Genomic DNA, 12,524 nt, shown 5'->3' on the forward strand with positions numbered 1-12,524 from the left:
AGAGGGGGGGGGGGGGCCGGCCGTGCCCGACCGCCCGCCACAGCAGCAGCAGCCACAGGCCAATGGAAATGCCCAGAGACCAGGTAAAACCTGCACGATCAGTTGACTTTACCTACATTATAACCATATCTTAGGGCCTGTCGAAATATTTGCTATTTGCTATTTAATATATAAGTTTATTTATATATACTTAAGGCCCGTTTTTAATTCCGTAGGTTAATCAGATTAGCATGAAGCATGTTTTTGTTGTATACTTCTGTTGTATATGTCTATGTCTACTGTATATGTGCAGCCACAACTGCAGCATCGGTCATAGCAGAACTAACTCGTTATTAATGGAAGACAAAAGACAATAGAATTGTCCAAAAATAAACTTTTGTATCAGATAATTGTTCTGTAGCGTATTTGGTCTCCATCATTCTTTATTATGATGATTACTGGTGAGAATATTTTGCATGTTTTTATTCACGTATAAACAAAGTGTGAATGTTCCTCATTTTCCTTAGAGTTACTTTCAAAACTAGCCGAACTCTTCCAGATAACTGTGGCCATATCTTATACGCAGTTTGCTATTGCTACTATAAATTTTGTCTTATCGAATTATTATTTTTTATTTCATATAATTTTTTCTCCTCACCAGGTCGAGAATATAGTATTCCTTCACTTCTCCAAAGACTCATGGCAGAGATGGTGGATTTCTTTATTTTATTTTTCATCAAGGCAACTATAATCATCAGTATTATGCACCTCAGTGGTATCAAGTGAGTGTGTGTGTTTTTTTTCTTCCAACTATTTAAACAAACCTGAATTTAAAACTGGGACATGCGAACATGACGATGTTCTTTTCAGGGATGTTTCCAAGTTTGCCATGCATTTCATTGTGGAGGAAATAGACGAGGACACGTCAATGGAAGAGCTACAGAAGATGATGCTTGTTGCACTTGTGTACCGTATGTTAGTATGTTTCTATGAGGTGAGCACTGGTTTACTCATGATCTGTGTGATGTAATTGTCCTGTGGTTGAAAACTCTTAGTGAAATACTTTTTTTTTGTCTGTTCTTTTAGGTCATCTGTATCTGGGGAGCTGGTGGTGCCACACCAGGGAAGTTTCTGATTGGACTCAGAGTTGTAACATGTGACTCCTCAGTTCTGATTCAGCCTAACAGGGTGCTTGTAGTGCCTGCAACGAATGTCTCTCTATCTGCGTGAGTACAACATTAAAAAAAGCATTGCTTAGGGCTGCGGCTGTCGAAATTGACAATTTACACATACTTCAGTGATTGGCATGCGTTTGGGGGTTTTCAACTTGTGGTCACATGACCAGTTTGCGTCAGATCAGCCTCACTGAGTGCATGGCAGTAAGGTAGTCTACAGCTGACAAGCCGACTGACACAAATGTGAAACGGATTGTGCAGAGCTGTACGGCGTTCTTTTAGCCGCCGTCAAGGTGCACAGTAATGACAAAAAACCCACTTTATAAAGCAAAACTTTGAGTTATCGTTTTGTTGATTATTAAAGAAAATCTTCCATCTGAATAATTCCATCCTTTGATTTAGTCACAATTAAATAAGTGACACAAAATCTTAATGTTCTGTTACATTAAGAGGTATTTGTTTATCATGATTAATCATGAGCTACTCTGTGATTAATCAGATCAAAATTTGAATCGTTCCTTTTTTTTAAAATATAACCAACCAGAATATTGAGCGGTAACTGATCCATTTGTGTCCCTTAACAGGTCCACTGTCCGGGCCTTGAACAAGAACTTCTCGATCGCCTTCTTTTTCCCGGCCTTCATCACACTTCTGTTCTTTCAGCACAACAGAACTGTGTACGACATGGTGGCTGGGACAATTGTTGTCAAACGGTCCAGAGCCAGATGACGCTGAGAGTCGTGACAAATCCGCTGAGCGTGCACTGTTTTAAAGTGTTTTGATAAATGCCAGCAGAACTCCTCAGTTTCAAGGAATCGTCTGAAGATTCGTTCATATCAGTATGGACGTCTTCAACCTCTCCCCGGACTTCAACCTTTGTCTGTCTCACATGAAGTATTTATGCATGTAATTGGACATGCCACTATCAAGAGCAGGCCCTGTGCCAAACCCTTGGCTCTGTTTAAGACGGGATAAGTAATTATACATTTTACCTTTAATTATTAGCTAATAATTATTCACATTTGTTTTCTAAAATAAGGGTTAATGTCTTGGTTTGTTGCTGTTTAAGTTGCAGTATATCCTCCATTTAATATAGACTTGTATGCAGACAGGTTTAATTATATGAAAAGGAAACACAAACTTGAGCTCCGTCGTATTTTAGCTCCTGACACCTGCGCTGTAAGATTAATTTATTTGGTTTTACTTTACTATTTTCTTTTGAAAAGAATAAACAAAAACACAGATGACCTGCATGTTTGACATGTCAGTCTTTTACATATTTCATAAAAAATGTAGGATTTTTTATATATATAAAGAAAGAGTTAGGCTTTACTAAAATTTAAGATTACTGTTAAAATCCTACCAGTCTTTCAGTCAGTAATTGTTTACCTCTTGACTGTAGAGTTACAGTTTTCTCTGGGATGGCCAGCTTCCTCCCACAGTCCAAAAACATGGAGATTATTGAAATATCCAGGGTGAAGCTGCCTCACCCACTGACTGCTGGGACACGCTCCAGTACCTGCTGCTCTGAACAGGATAAAGTGATTGAAAATCGATGGATGGATAGATGAAAGATGGTCGGAGATTAGGACATAACCTCGCTCTCTGTTTATTGTTCCTCTGAAGGTAAACATTTACCACAGTCTGAGATACTTTGTACTCTCCACGACTTCTGGAGTATCTTTTATTTATCTGTCTTTGAAGGTTGTTATATTTCTTTGCAAAAAAAAAAGGTTAATGAAAAAGAACTTTGGCTCCATCTAGTGTGTAATTTTTACTTTTTGTTTTTTCAGTATTTAATACAAATACATTTGTGTTCATAAATACATATATAGGTAAACAAATATATGCATATATATGTGTACTTACATACATGTGTATATTTGTATGTATATACATGTGTACATATAAATGTGTGTATATACAGTATATATATATTTATATATAATATATATTTATCCTCCTCCTTCCTTATATATTAACATATATGTATGTGTGTGTGCGTGTGTGTGTGTACCAATTTAACTCTGATTTGAATGCTTAAGGAGTGAATGGAAACCCCAGTTGCTTGCAAGTGTTGACACTGTGCTTGCTGCTCAGCTGACAGCCACAGATGGCACTCTGAGATTACAGCCACACACACACACACACACACACACAATGCTTGCATGCCAGTACTGCGGGCAATGGCAGAAAATAAATCGTATTCGGGGCAAGTTTCCTCACCCACGACAGTGCTGTACTGTGTACTAATGAGTGAATAAAACCCACTCATTCACAGAACAGTTTTACTACACAATGGAGCAGTATTTAATAACCCTCTCAGCCTGGAGAGGTTAATGATACAATAATACGCTGTTTAAATCAAAATGACTGAAAACTAGCTGCTGGGCTAATATATACAAACTTTAGTAATTAATGTGCTGTTAATATTTATTGTGGGAGGTGTCGTATGTTACCATGTAGTATTAAGAAGGGTCTTAATACCATATGGGTCCAGCTTAAAAAAACATGTTACCTGAAACATTCTTTGTAACTTATAGCCATGATGCTGATCATATAGCAGCAGCAGGATGCTGGTGTTTTGACGTTCTGATGTAGCGTGGAGTGTTTCTGTGTTGTTGCTTTGTCCCAGTGTGTCTGTGTTGGTCGGCCGTCCTCAGTCAGAGACAGTAATTACAGACTGGACGGCTTTTGTCTGCTTCATGAAAAGGAGACCTGATGAGTTGGGGAGGTGATGTTTGTGTCCTTCAATACCAGGTATTACATAAAACCATTTTACTATGGCACCACTGAGGGGCGGGGTGGGGCGGGGGGGGGGAGGCAGTAACTGCTCTTTCACCATTTTGTGACTGACATCGTTTTTCTTAATAATCACCCCACACACATTTGTCGACAACAACAACCGTAGTTACAACAATGTTAATCATTTCAACAGTATTGATAATTAGTGTGATTAATTAATTAATAAATACTGTCGACATTACTATACACAAGTACATACTAATTGAACTGCGATGTAAATATTTCTAGTTCTGATATTTTTTCCTAGTTCTAAGATGCAGTGAGGCAGTAGCTGATATACTGCCCCCTGCTGCTCAAGTGTGGTAATTCACCCATGTTGGAAAGCTCAGGCTGACTGGGGTCAGTGAGGTCGTTTCAGTCACGGTTGGTTTCCCTGCTGTAGTTTCCAAATCAGGCATTAGAACAAAAGAAAAGCCATGTGTGTACACACACACACACACACACACACACAGAGTGTGTGACCCTCTGCTTCGAGAACAGATCTTATTACTAAGGAAGTTCTCGTCCACATTTGTCTTTCCTGCAAAACGCCCACCCAGCTCTGAGCAGCATGTGGTGAAACTGTGACTAAAAGCCAAGTGCGACTTTGGCTTCTGACCTCACGGCTCAGATTTGAACACAGTTTGGTGTCTTCCTGAATCCTTTGGTTTCTTTATTTGAATCCTCGCCAGTTTCTCCACCAGTTTTTCCTCCTCCACACTTCTCCTCCACCCAGTCCTTCTCTTACCCGTACTATGTTCTGAATATGTGCGTAAGCAGTGCCTGGCTATTTTCAGCTGAATGAAAAAGAATGTCTTGGCACACAGTCTCAGGATGAGATTTGTTTGGTTGAAGTGAGTTTCACTTCCACCAAATGTGCAGTATGTACATGAAACAGAGCTAAATTATTCATCTTGACCACATTCTGCCTGAAGTCAAATCTCAGGAATCTGTAATCGTCGGTGGTACTGATGCACCGAGTGAGACGTTGCTGCTGCTCGCTGAGACGAGATCTGCAGAACACAGACAGTTACAGTTGTTTTGACTGACAGGGCTGGTTGTCAAATGCTTTCAAACCAAGCAGTCACAGCCAGAGACGTGAATCACTCTGATCTTTAAAATAATTAGCAAGAAAAAAAAGGATCCTCCGGAGCCTGAGTTGACATTTAATCTTTGACATTTACACCAACGCTCGCTTCAAGGTCACGTTAAACCTTAGGCTACTCTTCAGACATAAAAAAACTCAGAATTTCGGGATGACTTTAAAATATATGAAAATTAGCAGATAACAAATTGTCTCTCTCTCACCCTCTCTCTCTCTGCGGTGCATGCACCTGGACCAGCGACGTTAGCGTCACCTGTTGGCCTGAGCTGCAGTCCGCCTGCTCTTTCATTAACTGCTGCATTCACTGCCTTTCAATAGGCTCTTTCAGTGTGTCATGCTACACCACCATTGAGCTACAGCCACGTTGCCACCCATCTTTCTTAATGGGGACTAGAGACTGTGGAGCTGCCTTGTTGCCATGGCAGCAGGCACTTTCACATTCTCCCCACACAGTGTGGAGTGTCCATGTTGGAGCGCGCCACGGTGCAGACAGGTCCGCTCTCAGACCGGACCGAACTGGGATTATCCAACGTGTCTACCCTGATACCACCCTGTAATCCCAGCACCCGTACTTCCTGCCGCCTCCCGCTTCACTCACGCTCACTCCCAGCGCTGCTCCCACGTACTGAACTGTACTTGAACGTGTACTATTTTTTTATTATTTCTTGAAATGTTGCGAGGCCACACGAGGCTCAGGAGGTTAAGACGGTTTCATGCCAAGTTTCTGAAAATCCAGAGTTGACAGATCATTATTCCCTCCAAGTGAAGCCACTGCTGAAGAAAACAGAAACTTGATGGATGAGCTTACTGTTTGTTGGGTTAGTTCACCAGGGGGCGATGTACAAAAAAGATCCGGTTCCTGAAACGCACCATTACCTAAGATGACTCGGTGCTGCAGTTTTGTTTGTGTTCACATGTGTAGTACTCATCAGGAACTGTTTTTACAGGTGTTGAAATTAAATGACATCATTTAATGTTGTTCAGTTATTTATTATTATTTAACTTCATACAACTGTAAATGTGCAGTGCAGCTGTGACCTGATTTCTGCTCTCTGGTCGTTTTGTGCACTCACCTGGAATATGCAGGAAGAGACATGAGCCATTATGACATTAATTAACCAGCTGTATCCACCTCCATTTATCAAAATAAATCCAGGAAGCTGAACGTTAAACTACGGAATCTTTTTTTTATGTAACACAGTAGGACATGTTAAGTCAAGTCATTTAGAATGGACAATTAAAAAAGGGTTAAGATGTAGTGCAGGAATCACCTGGACTGAGCTTGTACAGTACCTCAAGGGTTGTTGGTTTGAATCCTGGTCCGGAACTGTGATGTTTTGAGCAAGCACCAAAACTCCAAAGTTGTGTAGCCCACTACTCAAAAAATATTGATGATATATACAAATATTACTGCTATTACTGTTTTGTAAATACTACTTTGCTTTGCTGTATTTCTCTTTGTTGTTTTCTCTCTGCCTGGAACTGATCCTTGCCTTGTTCCAAGAATGAATGTGAATGCTGAGTGTGGTCCAGTGTTTTACTGTGCCTATGACAGATATAGTACCTGGAACCTAAGCTTTGAATTATGGCCATCGCTGGACTATTTATAGGAGTATTATAAACCTGAGATCTGCAGCTTAGAGCTTCTGGACTTTGTTTCCTGTTTACATGAAGTTCTGCATGGAGTTGGGCTGTTACCTGGAACAGGGAGTTTGTAGTGAGCGCAATGATGAGATCCACCAGGAACAGTGATTATTATGGTCTGTTAAAACCTGACTGTGTTCTGCAGCTGTTCCACTTCTCTGTGTGTTTGTCTGGGACTCCTCCTTCTGTCTTTCTCTACCTCAGATTGTCTTTGAAATGATGAACTAACAGATCCAAACTGTGTCATTGAGACTTCAGTCTACGTTCAGAAAGATGTCTTCTTCTCCAACCAACTCCTCCAGTTCACCCAAACCATCAGACCAGTAAAGCAGCTTGACTAAAACTGACCCTTAAATGCAAACGGTAGCTGCTGTGTTAGTGTTTTATTACCTGGAATGAAATTAAAACAATAAATTTGGCCAGTGCGCACACCTGCACACCTCTCTATGGCTTTTTAACAATTTACAAGAAACTTTTGAAACAGGCCGTAAAGCTTTTTGATACTCACAGAGCAGCAGGTTGTAAAAGAAACCCAAAGGTAATCCTGTGTAAAATATGCACCGACTGAAATTCCAATATAAAAATCTGCTGGGTGTTAGCGTTAAAGAACGGCTTCTATTATTGAACACGTTTGATGAGTAATTTCATCTTTAACCTGGCAGTAAAGCAGTCTTCAGTCACAAATTGTGAAAATGCTTTCATGAGAATAAATTGAAATTAAAACGACAGTTTCTATCACCTAAGAAGTAAAAAATAAATAAATACATAAAAGAAGAATTTCTATCCTCTTGTGTCTTCATCACAGCTTTACTCTGCATAGTTCTTGAACCTCAGACCTTCTACATGGCAGGCAGGAATCCCATTCCACTTCCCAATAATGTCCCCACCTTCCCTGACAGTATATAAACCAAACAACTCATTGTCGTTGAGTTCAGGCGTGTTTAACCACATTATGTAACTTCACCACAAGATGGTGTTAAATCCCATATTTTGTACGTTAACGCACTTGTGCGTGAATTTCGTTTAGACAAATATGTGCGTAATTATTCTTATGTAGCGATATTTTTTGTATTGTTTTTAAGTATTGAAGTACTTAATCACTACAAGCCAGTTACACGGTCACGTGTAACTAGTACTCCTAAAAATATCTCTGACACAGGAAGTGTTTGAAAAATGATGGAGTTCAACAACGACCACTTTTCCACTGTGTGGGAAGAAACTGGCAATTGTTGAGTGTTTGCATCATCACACCTCCCCCCCCCCAACACACACACACACACACACGCACACACACACATCAGCTCATGTCTGCAGCGTTAGTGGAGACGCACTCTGCTCCAGTACACGTATAGTGAGGATGTTGAGCTGAACTTCGGTGCTGATTCTCGGACTTTTACTCCGCCGTGAAGAACCTGGCAGTTCTGAGGAACTTTAGATAATTCATGTCATCACAGCTGTGTGACGTCACTGTCAGAGGACTTCTGGTCTAACTTTTGGTTCCGTGTAGTTCTCTGCAGACGGCTACTGCGTACGAGTAGTAGTAAGTATTTCAAACAGTGGGTTAATGTAGGTGTACTGCAGTGTTGCTTTGTCGTCAGTGTGTTGCTGCAAGTACAGTACTTACTTTTACTACTTTTACAACTGCTGCTACAACGACTTTTTACTCGCTGTTATTTTGAAGTTATGTACACACGTGTGTATTTATTTTAGGTTACGTTCTATGAAGGTGTGTTAGCGTTCAGTGACTGTAGTTATTTAGTTGTAAAGTTAGTTGTTATTGTTGATAACCTAGCTTTATTGCACCATCCTGCTATATTATGACAGTGGAAATATTCTATTCATTCCGTCATGAATGTACGGTGGCCCTGAAGGTCAAAACACATTTCTGTAATGTCGCGCTTTGTGAAATCCTGTGTCTTGACCTCCAGGGCCACGGTAGGAATGTTACTGATTGCATGAAGAATGTAATGAATGTGTGTGTGTGTGTGAGCTCGCGAAGTAAAAACAAAAATACATAATAGTTTTAACCACTTTGCCAGTTTGTCTATAATAATAATAAAAACATAACATAACAACAAAGTAATAAATAAAAGATAAAATAAATATAAAATATCATAAAAAACTGAACATTTACTGGTCAATTTCAAGGTATTTTTTTCAAGTAATTTCAGTAAAAAAGGAACAAATTGTGGCCACGGTTGATCAGATCCATGGAACTGTGGCTGCGTTTGTGAATTATCACCAAATCCCTGATTCCAACTCTTTTCTCTGACATCGTTTCCAACCCTCAACTCACTCACAGTGAGCAATACCAAACCAAGAAAACAAAAACCCTGATACCCCCTCCTTCCAGCCCCCCCTTCTGCTTTTCATAATAGATGTTCAGTCACATCACCCCCCCCCCCCTCCTCTGTTTGAGGAAATTTGAGGCCCTGGGGGGTTTAGGGTTTGCTCCAGCCCGGCCTGGCAGTGTTTTTTGAAGAAATATGAGTTAAAGTCGGCAGATGAGGCAGTCGCCCCGTGGCAACAGAGACGCATCAATTCAACGTGGTGGCAGAGGGTTTGTGTTTGTGTTTGTGTGTTATCTACAGTAGATCACACATGCACAAGATTTATGTCCATGTCCTTCAGCGTGCTCCAGTTTACAGCAAACAGGAGTGGGTACACAGGAGATGTAGTGAGAGGTAAAGGGTGAGGGTGGGGGGCGGGGGGGGGGGTGGGGGGGGGGGGGTTGCGTTGGGTGAGGAAGGAAACAGTGTGTCAGGGCAGGGAGGGTGGATACATGGGTTATCAGCTCCTGCCTGCACTAAGGGAAATATCTCCAGGGAAGAGATGGGGTTGGCCTGGGGATACCTTGTGTGTGTGCGTGTGTGTGCATTTTTATATGTGTGTTTGTTAAAAAGCAAGGACTAATTGTAGGGCATCTCAGAGGGCAGATTAGGAGGAGACTCTCTGCAGGGCAGTGCATTAAAACAGCTTTGACTTTCCAATGCAGTCAACACTGTAATCCACAGCTGCTCTGCGTGTGTGTGTGTGTGTGTACACACGTCATCTGTGCATGTACAGTTTGTGTCATCGCTAGTGCCTCGGTTATTTGCATTCATGCAGTATGGCTGTCTGAGCACACACTCTGTGATTCTCCACTGCTCCCTCCCTCCCTCCCTCACCCACAGTCTGTTGCTCCCTCCCCCTCCTTTCCTCTCTGAGTGAGCGTAGTCTGGGCGCTGGGCCAACTAGAGTGCGTTTTTTTGAATGAATACCTGATGCGGCTGATGAGGCTGGCTGGGGGAGGAGCTGTGTCAGTGGAGTACTGAGAGAGAGAGAGAAAGAAAGAGGAGGGAGGTAGAGAAGGAAGGGGAGAGACTGTAATACAGAGAGAAGGAGAGGGAAGCAGTCAGGCAGATAGGGAGCTGGCGGTCTGGTGGCCTTGCATAACACACACACACACACACACACACACACACTGAAGCAGCCTTTGCCACACAGGACTCGCTACAAGCTTTGGCAGTGGGGGACTTCCTTTGCCAGCGGCCTGAGGGGGCAGCGTAGCCTCCAAACGGAGCGGACAGCAGAGGAGGAGCAGCGTCAACACAAGCTCCAGGAGAGAAGGAAGGCACAAAGGAGAGATTCAGGACGAGCAGTTTCAAGGAAATCTCATCTCTCTCTCTCACACACACACACACACAGATACATACAAACACGCACTCAGAGGCAGGAAGAGTCCATGGACATGCTCTGCAAGCAGTGGCTGTGGAGAGACTGGTGAGCTATTCTTAGTACTTTAACCAGAGGGGCGGAGGGTGGGTTGTTTCTTTTCCTCTTGATTTGTGGCATAGTAGTATTTTCTGCCCTACTACTACTCTCATGCACTCTCACTGTCATTCCTGGAGCCCCTGGAGGCTACAGTCACTGCATCTGCCCAGAGTCACTGTGGTGTCAGTGGAGTTTGGACGTGGAGCCGGGCTCCTCCGTGTGTCGGCCACCGCTGCTGCTGTGCTGTGAGATTGAAGTGTGTCTGGGAGAACTCTGTAGTCATTGTAAAAGACCAGCAGCTTGAGCCTCACTGCCTGTTCTTAGTGTCTGCTCCAGTCTGCCACACGGTGGGTCCGCCTCTTAAAGGTACAGCGCACTGTTGTGCAGCGAAGGGGCAGTAAACATTTTGTGTAAGAATGAAGCGGTCCACTGTATTGATCTGCTGTGTGGTCCGAGCCAGCTGTGTTCTTTACGCTGCGGTGCACTTCAAACGCAGTGAATTTCCCGTGATATTGTGTGTGTTTTCTTTTCCACAGCACCTCCCCTGGTGAGAGTGCAGATTGATTATGATGTGATTGTTTTCTATATATAGACCTTCGGTGTACATGGGGGCTTCACTGTGGTCTCGTAAAACATGATACGTATCAGTGGTGACAGCAGCTCAGCAGCCTCAGGTTCCAGCACTGATGATGAGACGTTTGAAGACATTTGTCTCTGAATAACGTCACTGCTGTTCCTCAGCTCTGCTGCCCAGCATCCTCCTGCTGCAGAGAAATGTTATTACTATGAAGCTGTGGATCAATGAGGGCTGTATATAGTGGTCTGGGCTGCAGGAGAGAAGACCCTATCAGGCGGCGGCGGCGGCGGTGATAGGTGACTGGAGAGGCTGACGACTTTTTGGTGCAAATAAAGGGATGCTGAGTGACTCTGCTCCTCAGCTCTCACCTGGAGACAACGGAGCGGCGGCGGCGGCTGAAACACAAAAAAAAAACATTATCTGTGACGAGCAGACGTACGCAGCTACGCCGGCCTATTTCTGTGGCTTGTGCGGCTCGGTGTGTGGGAGTGTGAGAGAGGATCACTCTGCCAGGCTGACTCTTTCACTCTGTCTCAGCTGAAAAGCATCAGTGTGTTGAAAGACACAGTGAGTGTCCAGCCCCCCCCCCCCCCCCCCCCCCACCCACTCCCTGTTGTCATCCATTTAAACATGTGTTAGAGGTGACGGTCCCAGAGCCAGGTGACTGAGTCTGAGATCCTGTAGTGACAGGCATGACTAGAAGGCTTCCCTTTGTTCTCCATAGTGTCACGCAGGCAGTATGTTTGTTGGTGTCACTGCTCTAATAATAGACCGAGGCTGGAAAATCTACTGAGGCTTTTAGCTGCACTGTGCGAGTGTGTGAGGGACGTGCACACTGCTCCATACAGGTTAAATGAGGTAATCAGATACACCTTATTCAAAACTGTTCTAGAGAACTGAATGCAATAGTGTGTGTGTGAGTGAGTGCATGTGTGTGTGTGTGCGTGGAAATCAGAGCGTACAGGCTTTGTCTTCCAATGCAGCTGTAATCAGAGGAGGTACTTGTGCCTCAGATGTGATGTCACCGTTGTGTTGATATGGTGTTGCTGAGGTGGGGTTGTTGCCATTAAGCGATGCAGGCTGTAGCCACGGCAGTGCTGCTGATTGGGGAACTCTCAGTGAGGCGGGGGCTACGGCACGCTGGTGCTGCGGGTGCAGCTCAATGTGGGTCAGGAGAAGCAGTGCTCCGTGTTGTGCACGCTCTTTTCCATTCCTAATCTCCCTGCTAACCCCCTCCCACCGCACTCTTTTACTCCCTTTTTTCCTTCAACACAGTTCTGTCATCCTAAACTCCCCCTCTGCTCCACCACTCCCCTCCCTCTTCTCCTCTCATCCCTCTCTCTGTTTTTCATGCAACGCCGTTTTCCCTCCTTTGTTGCATCCTTGGCGGCTCGTTCAGGACGAAGTGCGTGCCCCGAGGTTTGCGCTGCATTCGGATGCCGTGACCTTGCCGATGCATTGTTAGATATAGATGCACCTAGGCAGAAGCTGACCAAGGTCACCTTCG

The 12,524-nt window shown here is 43.5% G+C and overlaps 2 protein-coding genes across 4 annotated transcripts in view; both read left to right on the plus strand.

Moving 5' to 3' along the window:
• The window catches only part of fam8a1b (family with sequence similarity 8 member A1b), a 3,582-nt gene extending 669 nt beyond the window's left edge, over positions 1 to 2,913 (plus strand). The window contains exons 2-6 of the mRNA XM_025061800.1: positions 18 to 83; positions 641 to 761; positions 850 to 973; positions 1,066 to 1,205; positions 1,739 to 2,913. Coding sequence (XP_024917568.1) covers positions 18 to 83; positions 641 to 761; positions 850 to 973; positions 1,066 to 1,205; positions 1,739 to 1,883 — 596 coding nt within the window. The 3' untranslated portion in view covers positions 1,884 to 2,913. The remainder of the gene's footprint in view (positions 1 to 17; positions 84 to 640; positions 762 to 849; positions 974 to 1,065; positions 1,206 to 1,738) is intronic.
• A 5,099-nt stretch (positions 2,914 to 8,012) lies between these two features.
• The window catches only part of LOC103388392 (ataxin-1-like), a 17,777-nt gene continuing 13,265 nt past the window's right edge, over positions 8,013 to 12,524 (plus strand). Inside the window, exon 1 of one of the 3 annotated variants that reach the window (XM_008323344.3) lies at positions 8,013 to 8,227. The gene's annotated coding sequence lies outside the window, so the exon portion shown is untranslated. Of the gene's footprint in view, positions 8,228 to 9,130; positions 9,248 to 9,444; positions 10,450 to 12,524 lie in introns of those variants that run through there. The other 2 variants (XM_025061597.1, XM_008323343.3) reach the window with 2 other exon arrangements.

This window comes from Cynoglossus semilaevis, chromosome 13 (genome assembly GCF_000523025.1).
Source record: "Cynoglossus semilaevis isolate Cse_v1.0 chromosome 13, Cse_v1.0, whole genome shotgun sequence".
In the NCBI taxonomy this organism is placed as follows: domain Eukaryota; kingdom Metazoa; phylum Chordata; class Actinopteri; order Pleuronectiformes; family Cynoglossidae; genus Cynoglossus; species Cynoglossus semilaevis.